This window comes from Xenopus tropicalis, chromosome 6, assembly GCF_000004195.4.
Source record: "Xenopus tropicalis strain Nigerian chromosome 6, UCB_Xtro_10.0, whole genome shotgun sequence".
Classification (NCBI taxonomy): Eukaryota; Metazoa; Chordata; class Amphibia; order Anura; family Pipidae; genus Xenopus; species Xenopus tropicalis.
This window is the reverse complement of record NC_030682.2, coordinates 69568528-69588844: the sequence shown is the minus strand read 5'-3', so window position 1 is coordinate 69588844 and position 20317 is coordinate 69568528. Positions and strand designations below refer to the sequence as shown.

At 38.7% G+C, this 20317-nt stretch overlaps 1 protein-coding gene across 3 annotated transcripts in view; it reads left to right on the top strand.

The window, feature by feature from the left end:
• Positions 1-20317, top strand: part of ahrr (aryl-hydrocarbon receptor repressor) — a 191266-nt gene that overhangs the window by 23371 nt on the left and 147578 nt on the right. The window contains exon 3 of one of the 3 annotated variants that reach the window (XM_031904456.1): positions 1610-1788. The exons of 1 other annotated variant lie outside the window; for it this stretch is intronic. In XM_031904456.1, the coding sequence (XP_031760316.1) occupies positions 1610-1788 (179 nt within the window). Of the gene's footprint in view, positions 1-1606; positions 1789-20317 lie in introns of all 3 variants that reach the window. One more of the 3 variants, XM_018094922.2, reaches the window with a different exon arrangement.

Here is a 20317-nt window from a genome sequence, read left to right as displayed (position 1 = left end):
GGAAAAAAATGATTTCTTATGTGTCTCTTCCGCTGTTATAAAATGTGTGTGCTATAATATATTTAAGGGCTCTGGCACACGGGGAGATTAGTCGCCGCGGCAAAACTCCCTGTTCGCGGGCGACTAATCTCCCCGAGTTGCCTTCCCCTGCCATCCCATCGGCGACAATGTAAGTCGCCGGTGGGATGGCAGACGCGGCAGGGCGATTTCGGGAAATCGCCGAAAAAGACTCGCAAATCTTTTTCGGCGATTTGCGCGAAATCGCGCCGCCGCGTCTTCCATCCCGCCAGCGACTTACATGTTCGCCGGTGGGATGGCAGGGGAAGGCAACTCAGGGAGATTAGTCGCCCGCGAACAGGGAGCTTTGCCGCGGGCGACTAATCTCCCCGTGTGCCAGAGCCCTAAAGGAGAAGGAAAGGTATAAACTTATTAAAGTAAGCTTCATCAGAAAGGTCTATGTAAATACAATCATAAGCACTCACTGAAAAGCTGAGTCTTCTATCAAAAGAAACAAAGGATTTCTTTTCTCCTTTTGTGTACACATGTTCTTTGACATCAGACTTCCTTCTGTCTTAAAAACCCTTCAGGCACGAGTATGCTTAGTTTGCTCCTGGCCCAATTTACAGGCAGATGGGCCACCCCTGAAGTCCTGCCGCCTTCGGCCCAGGGCCTTTGTGGTCTCACCACAAATCTGGGCCTGAAAATGGCAACTGTTATCTTAAACAAATAGAGGGAGCTTCAAGGGCTGTTTAATCAGGTAAAGCTTTCTGCAGAATAAATACAGCTTTCTAGCTTGCACTGTTGTTGACACTAAAATGCCAAAATGCCCTTCCTTCTTGTTTAAAATGCATCCAAAATAGTGCCAATTTTTTGGATTTTTTTGAATAAAAATAAATTTATTCAAATTGTTTTAATTTAGATATTCATGATAACTGGATTCATAGAAATATAGTAAGTGAGGTTGAAAAAAAAACACAGGTCCATCAGGTTCAGCCTTTTATGCCTATATGAAACCTGCTAGTTGATCCAGAGGAAGGCAAAAAAAACCCTTCTAACGGCTGTCTTATTTGCTACAAATGGGGAAATAACTCCTATCTGACTCAAGATGGAAATTGGACCAGTCCCTGAGCAATTGTCACCTTCTAAAAAGCCATCCAACCTCTTGGTCTCTAATTTATCTGCCAGTACAACTGATTCAGGTAGAGAATTCCATAACTTCACAGTTGTTATTGTAAAAAACCCTTTCCGAATATTTAGATGGAACTACAATACAATAGATTCATATCAGACAAATTATATAAACCTAATTGTATATTCAAATTGAAAAACTTCCCTCCAAATTGGATCATCTAAAAAACTTGTATTGATATATTTATCCATCTTTTTTAAGTTGCACTACTTTAAGTACAGATACAGACGCGTCACAAATCTATTATCCATGCAACCCTTTTTCATTAGCCCTAAGGAATAGTGCTCCAATTATTAAAAGACCTCCTATCCTGAAAATCCATGTCCCAAGTCCATAACTGTACACTCATACCCTACTGGCAGTGGTTTTGTAAAGCACATATTGACACTAAATTTGTGATTTTGCATTATCCCACAGAAGGCCTTCGTCAGGAAGTGAAAAATCAAATCCTTCAAAGAGACATCGAGATCGTTTGAATGCTGAGTTAGATCGTCTTGCCAGTCTCCTTCCATTTCCTCCTGAAATTATTGCAAAACTGGATAAATTATCTATTCTTCGTCTTAGTGTCAGTTATCTCAGAGTAAAAAGCTTCTTTCAAGGTAGGCAAATCTTTTAATAACATAAAGTAGTTTGTTTATATATGTTTTTCTTGACTTATGGGTCTCCACTATGGGTCTACCAGGATGGGCCTTCTTGATCCCCCTGAAGTTTTTTCCTGGCAATGACCATGATTAGTCATTGTCAATACATTGTCAATAAGAAAGTTTAATTACTAACAAATCAAAATCTATAGATTTAAGGCTCTGCTATGAGATAAGATCATTGCCTAGAATTGTATTTTTCCTAAAGTAACCTTAAGCCAGTAAAAAAAACTGTTAGGAAAGGGTAATACAGTAAAGCCTAGAACAAATATAAACAGTAGTAATGAAATAACAATAATGGTATGCAAATCTTTGGAACATGAAGCTGAATCTCAGACATTATCTGTTTCTGCTGAAAAAGTAAAAAAAACACTGCTTTATATTAAATTATAAATAATACACCTTTTTAAAACTATGTTACTATAATCTACTGATGTTTTTTTCTTCTGTCAGGATCTTAGTTCTTGTTCCCAGGCTAGGTTCTGCTACTCATGAGGGCTCATTTAAAGGAAAGGAAAACTATACCCCTGAACATCGCTGGTCTCTATAAAATGTATTGCACAAAACAGCCCATATGATTAAACACTTTTTCATCTAAATAAACCAATTTCATAAAAGATATACTTTTCTAGTAGAATGTGCCATTGGGTAATTCTGAATAGAAATTTGCCACACAGATTATCACAAATTGTAGTTTAAGGTAAATAGTGTAAAATGGCAACATTTACCAATATATTCCAATTTGGTAAGATTATTTAATAGGTTACTTTTAAAATGATCTGTTGGTTAAATATTCTTTCTGGGATTATAGTCCTCCTTTAAGAAAGGAAGCATAAGTACAACGTGCTAAAATGTGTAACCCTCATGGGATTAAGGTCGTTTTACTCTTAGATATATATTTCTTAAAGTAAATTGTATTTATTTGTAGGCTTTAGATTTTATGGATCCTGCTTGAGAATTCTAGAGACTTATTTTCATTAGCATTTATATACATAGTATGTCATATAAAGAGCACACTGCATTCAGAAGCTGGAGAAAAATGATTAATTTTATAAAGCCAGCAATCTAATGAGAGAAATAATAGAAACTGCAGTTCTCTTTGAGGCATTCAAAACACTGAAGCTGGAATACCAAATTTAACATTCAGAAAAAAAATACAAAAATATATGGCAAAATAATCCTATTGGGTTTATTTATAGTTTACACATTTTTAGCAGACTTAAGGTATGTCCAAATTAAAAAAAGATCCCTTATCCAGAAACCCTAGGTCCCAAGTATTTTCAGATCCTATATTTTTCTGTAGTTCATATTTCCTGCATATTTACACCAATCGCACCTACTTACTGTAATAATATCTGGTGGTCCAGTGGTTAGGCGGGGACGCCCGCCTCTTCGTGCCGCCGATGCGTGCCTCCAGCTCCTCTGGCGCGCAAAGGTATTCGCGCATCCTTTTAAGACCGCCGCGCGTATGACGTCATCGCGCTAGGCGCGAAATTCAAATATTTAAAGGCGCCTGTGGGTATTTTCAGTGCCCAACTTCGGTTTCGCCTCCTGGTTCCTGTTTTCTGTTGTTTCTTGATACTGATTTGTGTTTTGACCCTTGCCTGACTCTGACCTTGCTGTTTGCCGCCTGTACTGACCCTCTGCCTGTTACTGACTACGTTTTCCAGAATTCGATTTTGTACCTCGCTGCCTGTTTGGTTTGACCTCGGCCTGTTCACATTGTCTCTCCTCCCCAAACTTTGCATAACGCTAGGTTCCCTAGCTTGCTCAGAACATTTGCCCTGGTCCTCTCACAATAAGTCCTGGCGGCACCCGAGTAGCGGAGGGCTCCTCCCGAAGGGAAAGGTGACTGTTATAGGCAGAAGAGTTAGCTCAGACCGGGACCTTGGCTTTTGTTCTGAGTTTTGGGATACTGTGTGCGTGACACTTACCCAATTATGGTGAAACAAAAACTCCCTAAAATAATAAGCATAAGTTATTTCTAATTGTATTCATGTTTTGATATTTTTTAATGTTGCACTTGGCTTTTGCTGCATTATTGCTACTATATTTATTCATAATTTCCTCTGTGGCCTCTAGGCATTTGTGTTTGAAAAAAAAAATTGTATCAATTGTGAACTCAAAATTCTGTTCAGTTTTTTAGAGCTTTAATTTCACAAGACTTCAAATCTTTAGCTGAACTCGGATTTGTCTGAACTGAATCCTGGATATGTTGCATCCTTAGTTTTCTGATAAATGAAGGGGATTGAAATAACAATTTATAACTGGTTATTTTGTCTTTGTGGCATATTAGTAGTAGTAGTTATAATAATAACAACAACATATATTTATTTATTTATGTTTGTGGTGGACATATCCCAGGTCTTACTTCAAAAACATGTGAGTAATGGGTAAGCTAGGCAATGCATGTGCCCCAAAATGGTTGCCCACACTGGTAGCTTTCACAGAGGCACTCACAGGGAGGGAAATTTTTAGAAAAGGAACTATTGTTTCCCACAGCTGGAGTGCGGGCTCTATTATGACGATGGGGTAAACAATCTTTTAAGAAGAAGGTTGGGCTACAAAGGACTGCAGCACACACAGGTAGATGAAATTATTTGGTGAAAAATTTTGCTAAAATTATTTGTGGGGTCATCTGTATTTATAAGAGGCCAGGACAGAATGGGGGTGACCAAAAATCACCTGGTTTCAGATTCAGCCCTGTATTAATGTCCCTTTCAAAGTTTGTAGGTCGTCCATGCACCAGTGGATTAATAAAAAAGGTTTGGTGCAGACATAGTTTAGTCTATGCCAGTGTGGAGGATGTAAAGGCTGCAACTCTGTACTAAATAAAGTTAAGGATGCAAAATATTAATTAATGTGTGTTGTGGCTTTTAGCATCTAAGGCTAAGTAAATATCATGTCCCAACTTTCCATTCCTATATGTGGGATATTTTTTCACATGGATAGGAAACTGGATCAGGTACAGAGGGTGGTTGTTAATAGTACACTCTCTACTTGGAATAAGGTTGTCAGTAGGGTCCCTCAGGGTTCTGCACTGGGTCCACTTTTGTTAAACTTGTTCATTAATGACTTGAGGGAGGGTATCATAAGTAATATATCAGTGTTTTCAGATGACACAAAACTCTGCAGCCCAGTCAGTTTTATCCAGGATTTTATACAGTTTTATCCTTGCAGCAGGATATTGACAAACTGGCAATCTGGGTGTCCAAGTGGCAGATGAGATTTAATATTATGAGATTTAATATGGATAAATGTAAGATCATGCACCTGGGATGTAAAAACATGTCACTTATATCCTTAATGGGACTGCACTAGGCAAATCCATAATGGAGAAGGACCTTGGAGTCCTTGTAGATAATAAACTTGGCTGTAGCAGGTAATGCCAGGCAGCAGCAGCTGCCCTTGGCAACTCAGTCGGCTACCTCGCCCCCCCCCCCCCCGTTAACCCCATGGCTTGCATGCAATGCGATGGGTTATATTCCCCCACCACAAGTGGGGGGGAAATGGCAAAGAAGGAGGACTAGGGGTAGGCAGGAGAGGCTCCTTCCTGGCACCCCCTAATCGTTGGGCCCTAGGAAGCTGCCTCTTCTGCCTACCCCTAGTTCCAGCCCTGGGTTATTCTTCCCCTTTACAAAACACTGGTAATGCCCCATCTAGAATATGCGGTCAGTTTTGGTCTCCAGTGCTCAAATTATTATTGCTCAACATTATTGATTTAGAGAGGGTCCAGAGAAGGGCAGCTAAGCTGGTAAAGAGTATGGAAATTCTCAGTTATTAAGAGAGACTGGACAAATTAGTTGTTTACACTGAAGAAGAGGCGCTTAAGAGGTGACATGATAACTATGTATAAAGAAGAGGCGCTTAAGAGGTGACATGATAACTATGTATAAATATATAAGGGGGTTGTATAATAATCTCTAAAGTTTTATTTACCAGTAGATCCTTCCAACTTACACAAGTAGACCCACTCCGATTAGAAGAAAGGAGGTTCTGTGTATATATTCGGAAAGGATTTTTTACTATGAGGGCTGTGAAGTGTGTGGAATTCCTTCCCCGTACTGGCTGATACATTAGATAGCTTCAAGAAGGGGCTGGATGGCTTTTTAGCAAGTGAGGGATTACAGGGTTATGGGAGATAGCTCTTAGTATAAGTTGATCCAGTGACTGGTCCAATTGCCATCTCGGAGTCAGGAAGGAATTCCCCTCTGCGGAAAATTAGAGAGACTTCAGATGGTGTTTTTTTACTTGCTCTGAAACAACTAGCAGTTAGGCAGGTTGTATATGGGCATTAAGGTTGAACGTGATGGACATTTTGGTCTTTTTTCAACCTAACTTACTATGCTACTATACTATGCTATGTTTGCAGCAATAAATCCTACCGTCCTTCATATTCGATACCCCACAGGTTTACCCTAATAACCAGCGATAGTAATTTAATCACTGTAAAAAGGTCTGCCAACTCACCTGAGAGAATGAAACTTATAGTACCTGGAATTTTAACTTGGCAGCCTGCCACAGATTTTACAGAAATACTGTAAGTGCTGTTTTAAAAAGCACTGTGGATTAGTGATGTTACATGAGAGCTGCATTGTCTAGGAACTGTGCATTATATGCATTTGTTTAACTTAGAAGTACACAAATTGTGCTAACTGCTTTTATGGAACCCAGCAAAAGATTGTTTGCAGGTTACAGTAGATTACTCATGATTAATGCCTCAGCTTAGTTGCTTTGCAAGCACCATTCATTTGTAAACATACAACACAATATGTGATTCCAGCCAACGGTAAAATACAAAAGAGAAACTGATAGTAGATGATATGTCTTTGACAATAAAAGATGAAGATTAATACAGTGAAATGGCTTAAGTTCCTGCACAGAGGTCAGATGACTCAGCAAAATCTTGAATATATTGTAAAGTAGAGTCCAAACAGAGGAAAGAACTGGAAAGAACTGAAAACAAATCAGACAATTGGATAATGCATGATAATAATTTTTTGGCTTTTAGCTTTACTTGAAATTAATGGTGTATGTAAAATTGAGGGCTAGTGACCTGCCAGTAGGAATATAGGTGGACAACAAACAATTGCTGGTTTTATATACCTTATTTTATTTATTTACTATGAAGTAAAAAAAAACTCTTCATTTCCAACTTTTTAAAGTTCTGTGAAGGCTTGATGATGAAAGTATAATGCCAACCATTAACTGTGTGCAGTAGTGATAAGTAGATCAGAATTTTTTCAAACATATCTAACCAGCTGCTTTTCAACCCACATCCAACCTAGTCCAATAGTGATAAGTGGGTTGACCCCAAACCCACAGATTGTGAAGGTTCAGGCCAAGAAAGTGAGTCCCAGGTGTGAGTTTAGGCAGTCAAACATCAAGCAGAGCCCCTCCCCTTTGGTGATGTATTAGCAACATCTCCTCCTCTTGGGTGACTGATGCCACCCATGTATCATCAAAATGGGAGTCATGAGTCATTAAATGGGAGTTTGACTGGGTATGGGTCATAAAGTAGAAGAGAACTTGGGACTGAGTTTGGGGCAGGTTAAGAAACAACGGGTTAGGGTCAGCTTTAGTTTGAAAAATTCCACACCTTCTTATCACTACAGTCTAAAAGGAGATATCAACCCTAATTTTAATTTCACTTCTAATGGATAGGGCACCTTACCCCCACTTAAACCGTGTAAGTGATGCTCCCTCAATCTCCTCCTACAGTCTGCACCACTGCATTCTTTTCTGCTCTGTTTTGCGTGTCACCCGGCGGCCATTTTGCCGGGTGACGTCATTGAGAGCGCGTGTCTGATTTTTTTTTTCAAGCTTCTGCTTTTTAAACAAAGCTGTACAAAAAGCTTTTTCCTTAAAATGAAACTGTTAGGGCATTAAACAACAATAAAATTAAACAGGAATGAAGTGTAATGAATTGCTTAAGTATTTCGGCAAACACTGTTTAAGCTTACAAGACTCACTTATAAAATGCCTGCAGATCAGATTCAGCGGTGAAAAGGTTAAACTTTCCTGCCTGCAGTCAGAAGAACGTGTTCTAAGAGAGGGAGCAGAGAGCTCTTGTTTACAAAGGCATAGTTAGTATAGCAACTGCCTATGCGATTGGCTCATTGGAGGATTGACTGTGGGCGTGGTTAAAGAGTTCAATCGTCTGCTTGTGTAGAGAAGAGATTCATCTCAAGTGAGCATGCTCATTAAAACGGCTTGGAACTGGGCATGTGCACCACGCCAGGCAGACAAGGAGATTCTGAAGGGAGGGGGAAGAGGGAGTTATTCAGCTCTGCAGTGAGAGAAACTCCAAGGGATCGCTGCAGCTTCAGTGTTTGCTTCTGAGGGACAGGAGTGGCAGGTATTTAAACAGTGCTGTGAGGCTTGTCTCTGCTAAAATTTTTGGTTGGGGGGTTGACATGTCCTTTAAAAACCTTTTCTACAAATTCAACTTTCTAAAGCATCCCCAGTTTCTTTCTGACTCCAAAAGGGCAGTTAGACTTGTTCCTGGATTAAGTTTGTATGAGCACTAATTTCAGTAACTTTGTATTTTCTCTCTTTCTAAAATAACATCTTTGTTTAACTATCTAATATAGCAGCCTCAGGGTGAGAATTCCACAGCTTCACAGCTCTCACTGTAAAAAAAAGTTGGAACCTCCTTTCTTTTAATCTGAATGACCCCATGTCCACTGGAAGGAATAAAGCATCAGAGTTTATTATATGGTCCCCTTTTGAATGTATACATAGTTATCACATGCCCAATTAAACTCTTCTCCAGTGTAAATATTCCCAACTTGGCCAACCTTGCCTCATAACTGAGACCCTCCATTTTCTTTATCAGTTTTGTTTATCTATTTGTTCATCTTCTTTGGACTTTTTAATTTCATTCATATCTTTTTTAAGGATTGGAGACCAAAACTGCACTGTATAGAACACACAGATGCGCCTTTCCAGTGCTTTGTAAAGATGGAGAATAACCCTTTTGGCCCAAGAGTCTATAAACCTTTTAAACTCTTTACAGCGCAAAACCTTGATGACCCTTTGTGTTGCTGACTAGCATTTCTTGCTACAGGTACGCTTATTATCCACAGATAATCCCCAGGTCCCTCTACAGTTGCAAATCAATTTCTCCACCCCAGCAGCTTTCCTACCTTCAGGCAATGAGCAGGGGATGTGTGGGAAGCACGCAGATGAACAATTTATGTAGATTCATATTTTAAAGTCCAGGTAGTTCCTACTTACATCTTAATAAATACCAATAAAACTTGTCTGACATTCTGTTCTTCATAAAGCTATACTGATTACTAATTATAATGTAGAAGATAATCTTGAATGTAATGCTTTAGCAAACATTTAAATAGTCTGCCCACCACAGAAGAAGACTTACAGGCCTGTATCTTACCTTTTTTAATATTGCAATTACATCAGCTTTCCTCTAGTGCATTAATACTATACTAAGTGAACGGGAGAAAATCAGAAAAAGTGTTCTGACTAAAACTTCTTTAAAGTATACTCTATTAGGCCCCAAGCCATTGTTTATATTAATCTTGGTTAAACAATAAGACATTGAGCTGAGTCATGAGCACCTTTTACATAGTTGGGGAACACTGATTAAACATATTTTCCCTGTAACCATAATATTTCAATTTCTTTATGTAGCCACACTCTGGACCCACATCTTTTTCTTTTGCTATACTATTGAAGCAGTCAGTTCCTCATTTTCTATTTTCTTGATTGCTGCTTTACAGCAGTTCTTATATTATTTATAGTTCACCAAAGGAGTATCTTCTCCGAGTATACTCTCTGAGGAAATTCTTAACACATTTATATTTCTTCCTTAAAGGAGAAGGAAAGGTAAAAACTAAGTAAGCTATATCAGAAAGGTCTACATAAATACAGCCAAAAGCACTCACAGAAAAGCTGTACTGAGTCCTATCAAAAGAAACACAGGATTCCTAGTCTCCTTTTTTGTAAACATGTTCTAAGGGTATCTGACTTACTCTCTCAAAAAAATGTTTCATTCCCAGGGCCAGAGCCTGCGCAGTTCTCTCCTCTCTCCCCTCCCCTGCTCCCCCTTCCCATAAGAATTTATAAATCTCACTCCCCCCTCTCCCTTAGGAATATGTGATCTGAGCTATAATGGCTAGATCTGTAAGCAGGAAGCTATGAGGACCAAGCTAAAATGGCAGCTGCAATCTTAAACAAACAGAGAAAGCTTCTAGGTCTCTTTACTCAGGTATGATAACACTTTCTGCAGAATAAATATAGTGCTCTAGGTGGCACTAATGTGGCAAATCTATTGGCAGTAAATGCCAAATTGGCTTTCCTTCTCCTTTAAGTAAGAATTAAATCTAATTTTAAATGACAGCCATTTTTGTTCTGATGTTTTAGCTCAAAACCACTTCTCAATCTACCGTCTGAAGTAATGTTGTTGTAATAATGCTAAGGTTTGCTTATTTTTTTATTTTTATAAGAATATTTATAATTTAAAAAATCTAATTAAAATACTAATTTAGAGCCTCAGTGCTTTGAAATAAAAGTCACAGAGAAATAATGTAGGATTTGTTATTTAGTAAAATGGAAGACTGAGTAGTTCCATGTAGTTAGGACAGTTAGTATGTTTAGTGTATCAGCTGTTCTGCAGATTTATTGAATACATCACAATAGTACAGGCATTTTAGTTTACATATCATAATTATACAATTTTACAGCTTATAATACAAATGCTCAAAAACATTTGGGACTTTCAAGCAGTAGCTCAGTATTTGCCTTAAAGGAGAAGGAAAGGCTAAGTCACTTGGGATACCAAAATTTTAGGCACCCTCAAGTGACTTTATTCGCTTACCTTTCACCCCGGGCTGGTGCCCCTGTTAGAAGAAAACTCCTGTTGTCAAAATCCCTGGGCCGGTGAATGCGCAGCAGAGTAAAAAGCTGATCTTTTTGTTAAAGTTTGGCTTTTCACTCTACTGTGCATGCGCAAAGAGAGAAGCAGGAAGAGGAGACGCTCGCTGCAGGTACCCCGGGCTGGTGTGGTTTTCACCTAACAGGGGCACCAGCCCAGGGTAAAAGGTTAGCGATTAAAGTCACTGGGGGGTGCCTAACATTTTTTCTCCTTTAAGTCTACTACTTGAAGAGTAAGAGATACATAGCAGTATTTCATACATACATGCTGATTCAAATAGTACAGTGGACAGTGACAGGATAATGTGAAGGGTAGAAGGGTAATTTTGGTACTGTTAAGTATACTGAATGATTTACTCTTACATGGATAAAGTTGTAAAGTTGCGTGCTTGCTGTGAAAGGACTAAAACCAGTTCATATATATGCATTTAGGTGAGTTGGACCAGTCCCTCACTTAAGGAATTAAGTCACTCTTTGCTCGGGCAGAAGCACCTGTTTTTCCTCAAACTATTATGATATTTTCAAGGTTCTGAACATGGAAAACCTGCATTAGAGCTCATGATTTTCTTTAGTCTCACTTGCCCTAGAAAACATTACGAAGTGCCTCATTGTTTACAAAACGCAGTGTATTTGGAGCCAGGGTTAAAATGCCTACATATCCAAAGCCGGTTTGGCAGCATGTGTTTCCATCTCTAAATATACGCATTGTTTTTTGTAGTCATAAACTGTATATAATAAAACAATTTATATTCTGTTTTCTTACAAATACATGTGGCTTACTATACAAACAATTTGTGGCATGTTATTATACAAATTCAGCAAGAAACAAATATTTGTTCAGTGCCAGTACATTACAAAAAATACATTTTAATTGTGGAAAGAAATGCTACTAAATTCGAGCAGCCGCTGACCTATAACAGGGTTTAGGCTCCAAAGTCTATTTTGTTCTTCATTACTTTTAAAAATGTATTGATGTTGTTTCTAAGAAAACCCTCTGCTGTCAACTAAAATTCTGAAGAAATCCTACACCAGACATTAAATGGAATAAGTTTCTTTAAACTTCAATATGCCTTTGACTATGGGTATATAAATGCTATCATTGTGTAATGGGATGTATGGACTATATCAGAATGTCCCCAAGATATGTCAGAACACATATCCAGGTAGAGTTTTTCATACCACACATTGGGCCAGATTAAATTCCATGAGAAAAATCTCATGGATTATCAAATGAAAACTGATGGATGAAATTTGAGGCATTGGGCAATATCCCTTCTTCCTTCCACTTTAATCAGTTGGATTTCCAGTGCTTGACAGAGCAAGGTGCAGAGCCCAGCACTGGCAGGTACAAGGCAGGCATACACTATTTTTCCACTTGCTATATGGCAGGCAATACGCACTGGGCTCCTCTATGCAATTTAGTGCTGTCTAATATTAATTTTTAAATGAGGTGCAAGTTCCTAATTAAAAAAATAGTCAGACTACATGTTTAGCACCAGTTCTATTCATTGAACTAATGTTAAAAATGGGTATACTGTCCCTTTAAGGGATCACATTCAATATTATGTTCTTAAAATTGCATTTTTTGAAGGAGATATCTTGTCAAATAAATGTAATTGCTTTAATAGTGATGCACGTATGAATTTGTACATTGGCATTGCAATAGGTATGTGCTACATGGACTACATTCTAAAATTTTTGATATTGTACCATATAAGCTAATGCTGCTTGTCCATGATTAGAAAATAAATGGTCATGTACAAAGGGCGGCTATCAACAGTACAAAGGATTCTGTAATTTCATTTGTTCATTAACAAGGAGAGCATTTTAGTGGGACACAGATTTATTTTAAGACAATGAAATCCATTCCAAAATGTGTCCCCTATGCACATGGATCTGAACAAACTGGCAATCTAGGTGGCTAATGTTAATAAATATAAGGTTATACATCTGGTATTTAAAAATTGCAAGTAACTTATACCCTTAATGTGGCAGGTTAGGCAAATGCACGATGAAGACAGACCTAGAGGTACTTGTGGATAGCATGAGGAAAAGTCAGCAAGTCATTGTCCTGAATTAAAAGGTATATAGATTTACAGATTGAAAGGGTTACCCTTTACACAGCAATGATAAGATCACATATAAAATATGTAGTGCAGTTTAGTCCTCCTGGGCTCAATAGGGATATAAATACTATTAAAATAGAGAAATTCCAGAGAAAGTCAACTCAACTGAGAAAGGATATGGAAGGTCTCAATTATAAGGAATGGTTGGCTAAACTGGGGTTGTTTACACAGAATAAAAGGCTCTTAAGGGTGGATATTTTATCTACTTATGTACAACTATGTTACTGATATTAACTATAATGTTGATTAAGAGACAGGTCCAATTGCCCTCTTATAGTCAGGAAGAAGTGCTTTTATTTTTTTCCCTTTCTCTGAAATAACTAATAGTTAGGGTGGTGTTATTTGGCCAAAAAGGTTAGATATGTTTTTTCAGTCAAAAGCATAAATAAAGTTAAACACCAGTGAGAAAACATACAGTAGAAGCACAAAGTAGCCTGAAGTTTCCTCATGAGGAAAACAAAGTGCGGTGTATGTTTTTCCCACCGACGATTCACTTGTATTGCTGGTGGGAAAGCATTCTGGGGAGATCTCCCACGGTAGTGCAGATTTAACTGCGAGCAACAAATCTCCCCGTTCGCCATCACGTTAAGGGCAAAGCAACACAGGGAGTATTGTCAGCCTGTGGATAAGCCCTATGCTTAAAAAATATTCACCTTGTGCCTGCACATGGAAGCACCCTGGTGCAGGCACACGCAGTCAATGTCTGTCAATAAATGGCAAGTGTCATGGCTTGATAGAAATCTTTTTGCTGCCTCTCACTGGAACTCAAACCCGGTAATGTGAACAGGAGGAGCCCAGATGCAGAGTAGCAGAGGTGCCAGCTGGAAGTAGTACTTGGCACCTAAAGTCACTGGTAGCGTCAAACGGATGAGCAGCAATCAGGAAGAATCAGGAAACAGGCTGAGGTCACAATAGCAATCAGATCAGGAACAACGGTCAGTGTCTAACCAGAAAGCACGATCACTTTGCAGTGAGCTGCAGACCTCAGCGTCTATTTACTTACTCTACGCATGCATCAGGATGTGTGCACGTTAAAGGAGAATGCAAGTCAAAATTTAAAAAGCACACTGCCCAATAGTCCTCCTATTGTTTAGTAAAAACGCCACACTTTTGGCTCACCTAATCAAATATTTACTCAGTCAAACACCAAACGAAAACAAAGCAGCAAAATTAATTTTAGTAAACTAGGAAAAATCACAAAAAATGAAATGAAGAATGGCTAAATCTTTAAATCTACAAACAAAAAAATTCGTACCAAATGAAAAGGTGAGGCCCGGGTGTAGAAACCCCAGACCTGACACAAGTGTTAAAAGCCAAACAAAAGTCTGTGAAGTCAAGTTAACGATCAAGACACACTCACCCGGGTCCCAAAGTGGTCCGGGTGCTCGAAGCCCCGAACCCGTAGCCAAGGGAGTAATTCCAATAGTAGACGAAGAAAAGCTTCCAAGCACTCCGAACCTTCTGGGTTTAAAATCTCATCTTTATTAGTCCATTAAAATGCAAATGCCTAACGCGTTTCGTGCGCGTGTGCACTTAATCATAGGCTGGCGCATAGGCGTGCGCACGCGCACGAAACGCGTTAGGCATTTGCATTTTAATGGACTAATAAAGATGAGATTTTAAACCCAGGAGGTTCGGAGTGCTTGGAAGCTTTTCTTCGTCTACTATTGTATTTACTCAGTCACACTTACTTCACATTTTCTAGAACAGGCAGCCATCTCTAAAAAGGTATTCTCCCTTCCTTTCCCTCCTTGCTTCATACTGCACCTGTGTTTCATTCCCTCCCCCCCTCCCCTCTGCCAGATCCGCTTCTGATTTTTTACTTTTAATTTATATTAACCTTTCATTGTCCTTTAAAGTACATGCACCCATGTCCAAATTAGCATGCAAACCGTCACACATGTGTCGAGATTGATGAGAATGCCTAGGTGCTGGTAAGTCTGGAGTTCCTGACAGCAAGTCTCGCATTTGTTGATGTATATTGAATGGGTGTGGCTTGTAATTTTTAATAATTTGGTTGTAGATAATAGCTACAATAACGTAGACTGACAATAGAAAGAAGATAATGGAGAATTCCCCCAATGTCTCAACAACACTAACAAAGAAATCTAGTTAATACAATGCATTAGGGTGAAGACACATGGAGCTACTAGTAGCTGCTACTTTTTCACGGCAGAAAATACCCTTCCATAGACAATACTGAGAATTGCCTCTACTAAAACACATGTAGAGACAACTATCAGTAATTTATCAGTATTGTCAATTTTAGTAGCCATGGCAAGTAGCTGCTACTAGTAGCTCTGTGTGTCTTCACCCTTAAATGTAGTACCCAACAGAACAATATGGCAAGGCTAGATTAGGATCCTGAATGGTTTTGTAAAAACCATCTTGCATACCTTATTTGACCCCTGGTAGCTCCTGAGAAGATCAAAACTATAAGTAGTAATTCCTCCAGAAATATGACAAGGGGGTATTCTGATAATGCTTTGATAATGGGGAATTGATCTCTGATATGGAGAAAGACAGGGGCTTGACATTAATTGCCATATTGTCTCATTTCCTCATTCCTCCAACAAGAAGGGGGTAGTCTAAAAACTCTAGAAAACTTTTGTACAATAGTGGACAAGTAGTGTCACACCAATATGTTTTGTAACAGGTACTATTGTGTTGGCATAAATGATGTCAACAGCTTGTAGATAGCTACATCACTTGAGCCAGAGCACTCCCAGCCTGCAGCCCTTTTGATTACTAAAGGTGGTCATAAACACTGACATCCACTTCTTTGGCAAGGTTGCCATACAAGCAGCTCTTTACCCAATGTGGCCACCCATGCACATAAAAACTATGAAAGTTGTTTTTCCTTACTTTTTTACAACTGTTTTTAAAATAAGGCCCAATAAAAATGTATGAAAAAGCACATTTCCTGCACAGTCCTATGATGACTCACATCCCTTGAAAAGAGCACAGGAAAGATAGCAGCACAAGAGCGATGTTTTGAAAAACCTGTCTCGTAACCATAGCAGCACTTCTGCCTTCACCTCAGGATTATATGCAAAGCTGCTAACTTCATAGAGAAACAAACATGGAAATCCTAATTAATGTTTTATTGGTTTTATACAGATCAACTTTTCTAATAATATAAATACCATACAAAATTATCTGGCTGAGTTTTTTATGCATTAAATTTAAAACTGTTCAGCCAGTGCACAAAGTAATTTATTATTGAGTTAGCACATACAGTAACATTTAGGTAGCTCATTCTGCAAATAAAATATTTATTCTGCATACTGGCATTTGGGCATTGTTTGGATTGTTTGGCTCTTAGCACACACAAACACAAATCTCACACACACCTGTGATAGATCTCTGCTACTGCAGGTGACTAATCTCTCCAAAATGCCTTTCCACTGGCATCAAGACAAATCACTGGTGGAAAGGACTAAATATCGCTTCAGTTTTCGGAAGTTGCGCAAAGTTGTCTGCAGGAAGAAAGTTTTTCTGACTTTGGAAAACCAAAGGACGCATAGGCCTTTCTACCAGCGACTTGTATTGGTGCTGGTGAAAAGGCATTTTGGAGAGATTAGTCGCCCACGGTAGCAGAGATCTATCACAGGTGAAATAATCCCTCCATGGGACATCAGCCTAAAGAGTTTTAGAGGGTAATAAATGGTTTTAAAGGAGATACAAAGCCAAAAAATGGATTGATGCTAACTCACCAAGTGTGCTTCTCCGAGCATTGCAGTTTAGATTAATTTTCTATTTTTAGTGGGATCTTAGATAATTGCATTTTAAGTATGCTAATAGCAGGTTTTTGGCTCAACTGAAAGTCAGCAACCCAAAGGGTTAACTGAATCCAGGTGTATAGACAGTTAGGGTCGCTGACACCTGTCAGCAACTCTGTCTAGCAGTATAAAACTGTGTAAAACTATGCTAATATATCAGAAACTGCTTAAAAAGAAAATGAATGTAAATTGAAAACGTGCAAAGATAACCACTCTTAATAAGTTTCATTTGTTGGGGTTAAGATCCCCTTTATGTTTGCTATGTGTCTAGTAACTCATACCAACCAATAAACAAGAAGCATTTTACTGGTCAGTTATTAGAAAACAAAGATATGATTGATTGCTAGATTTGGACAAACTTAAGACTTTATAATTACATTACCTGTTATTTGTAAGTTATTTTTAGCCTTAAATAATATTTAGGTATGTAGGTTCAGCAGAATGGCGTGGCAAAGAAACATTCACACACAAAATATGGAATAAAAGATATTAACATAAAGAAATAGATTACCAGTCAAGTAACACAAGTGCCAGTAAATACACAATAAGAAAAACACTGACACTAACTACAGATTAAATACTATCCTAACCAACAACTAATACACCCAATTAGAGGAATCCAGTATATCTATTACGGGGCTCTGACTTATTTACTTGGGTACAAGTCTGTACTGAATCTTAGCAGTCTCTTCCTTTTCTGTGTATCAGAGGCTCTTTTGCACCTGATTTTTAATTTAGTGTAATGTGTAAAATGTTGCATGCCAGAGAAGCAAGTGCCCCGGTGTGAGCACAAAGAGGTAAACATTTTGCTAGAGTCATTGTCCAACTTGTGATAATAAATAAGCCAAGAGTCAGTCTTAGTAAGGGGTGGAGCCAGAGAGTTCTAGAAGAGGATAAGCAGAACTAAAGTCTTGATGAAGGTCTAACCAGAAAATAGCAAGTTGAGCTGTCCAGCAGCTTAGTGGAAGTGCAACCTTATAAAGCAACCTGTCTTGGTTGGAATCTGACTTATTATGGGCAGCTGTCTTACTCGGTACAAGGTTTATGCTTTAGGGACCTGCTATTCAAAATTCTACATGTTAATAAATTAGTTGACATTTATTGGCATGTCTAATAAACCACCCATCTCATTCCAACCAGCAACAACAGGTAGAACTGTGGTTGATTCACAAATAATTTGCAGCACTTTAAAGTTTGCAGGTCTGTATGTGTATGCCCATAGGCTGAACTTGCAGATTATTTAACTAAAAGGTCAATTCACATGGGATTAGATTGTAGTACTGGCAGTATAGATCTGCATGTATCAAAAGTGTAGGCTATTTGCCAGCTGGAATTATCACCTCTTGGCAACATGTAATTAATATATACAATGGTTGCTTTACATGTTTCAACAGGTGTTCCTTCATTTCTGATTTAAATCTCAATATTACAAATATTTTTTTTAAAAAATATTAACTACAAGATAGCCTGCTTATAAATACCCACAATTACTTTCTTATAGGGGTAATTTTAACTTTGTATCTGTTCATCCTGCACCTACATACACATAGGACATAAACACATGTCCTATGAGAAGGAAAATGAGAAAGCTTTTTAGTTTTAGTTTACCTGCTTTTGTGAAAACAAGAACCAATGTATTCTACACAGATTATCTGTTATCTGCTTTGTAAACATGTGCCTTTATGCCATGTTCCGCTTCACTGACTGTCCCCATCCCTACACAGTGCCTTATGAACCCTTGTGGTTCAGGTTCATAGAAATGGATTGCAGGAACTTTTGTTTTTTTCCACTAGTGGGATTTTGTCAAAAATAAAAGTGTGCCAGGTTTTAAGTAACAAGCTGTTTGTTTCTGGCAAAAATCCACACGAGGAGAAAAAAAACTTTTTTTAAAAAAACAAAAAAGAAAAACATTCAACAGAAAAGCTAGAGCAATTGATTGCAGTGAGTTCCAGAACTCACCTGCAGTTTCAGCAATTTGTTCCTACTGACCTGAACCTCAAGGGCATACATCTGCCCCCATTGTGTCTGAAGCAATCACATAATTTTACCGGTACAAGGTAACAGTATAAAACATTGTAATTTTTGAGTGTTACTGGTCCTTTAAATACCCTGTATAAAGAACGCCTCTTTATCTGTTAAAGGGCAGGTAAACCCCACACAAAAAATGTAATCATTTAAAGTGACAGTAACACCATAAAAGTAATTCCAATATAATGTACTGCTGCCCTGCACTGGTACAACTGGTGTGTTTGCCTCAGAAACACTACTATAGTTTATATAAAGAATGCTGCTGTATAGCCACAGGGACAGACAATTAAAGAACAAAAGGCACAGGCACATAGCAGATAACCAATAAAACACTATCTGTTATGTAACCTGTGCATGCTCTCCTTTTTTACAGCTTGAATGGCTGTCCCTGTGGCTACAAATGATGCAGGCAGGGCTGGAACTAGGGCTAGGAAGAAGAGGCACCTGCCTAGGGTGTAATGGTGGGGGGGATGCAAGGCAGGTACATCTCCTGCGTTCCCCTAGTCTTGGCCATCTTTCCCCTGCCGCCACTGAGCTGTATGTGCATGCATGCACGGGGCAAAGGGATGTACGTTCATTCTTTGGTCACGTTGGTGCACGGGGACGAGGTGACCAGCTGGGTTCCCTAGGGCACCTGGCCAGCTTGGCCTACTCCTGGATTAAGTTTGGCTGGGGGAGATGTGCCCAATCTTTATACATGTCCTTTAAGCCATAAGACACAAGCTGCAACTAGGGAACAGAAGAATTTGTTTATACAGTGGTCACAATATACAGATAAAAAACATTTCTGATTACAGGAAACTGATTACTGGATCGGGTACAGAGGGTGGTTGTTAATGGTACATTCTCTACTTTGAGTAAGGTTCTCAGTGGGGTCCCTCAGGGTTCTGTACTGGTTCTAACTTTGTTTACCCACCCATTCTGATTAGTAGAAAGGAGGTTCTGTGTAAATATTCAAAAATAATTTTTTACTGTGAGAGCTGTGAAGTTGTGGAATTCTCTCCCTGAATTGGAATTCTTTCCCTGAATTGAATCGTACTGGCTAGATAGCTTCTAGAAGGGGTTGGATGGCTTTTTAGCAAGTGAGGAAATAAAGGGATATGGGTGATAGAATTTTTTCCCCTTCTGAGGCAAATTAGAGCGGCTTCAGATGGGGTCTTTTGCCTCCCTCTGGGATCAACTACCAGTTAAATATAGGCATTATGTTTGAACTTGATGGACGTGTTTCTTTTTTCAGCATTTGGGATGCACTGAATCCACTTTTTTTATTCGGCCGAGCCCCCGAACCCTTCGTAAAGAATTCGGCCGAATACCGAACGGAATCCGAACCCTTATTAGCATGTGCTAATACTTTATACTGGGAAAAATGGTAAAAATGTTCAACTTCCGTGTTTACGTGACAAAAAGTCACGTGATTTTTAGGATTCAGATTTGGTTTGGCCAGAGGCATACTATACATACATAAACTACATATACCAACATTAGTACTAATTGTAGATTTGAATATCACAATAGCCTTGGATATCACTGTATATTTGTTCAAGAAATCATCCAAGGCATTCTTAAAGGAATTTACAGAATCTACTATCACAACCTCACTGCCCCCACCATAAAACACATGCTACTTCAAGTTCCATTCCACTAATATAAAGA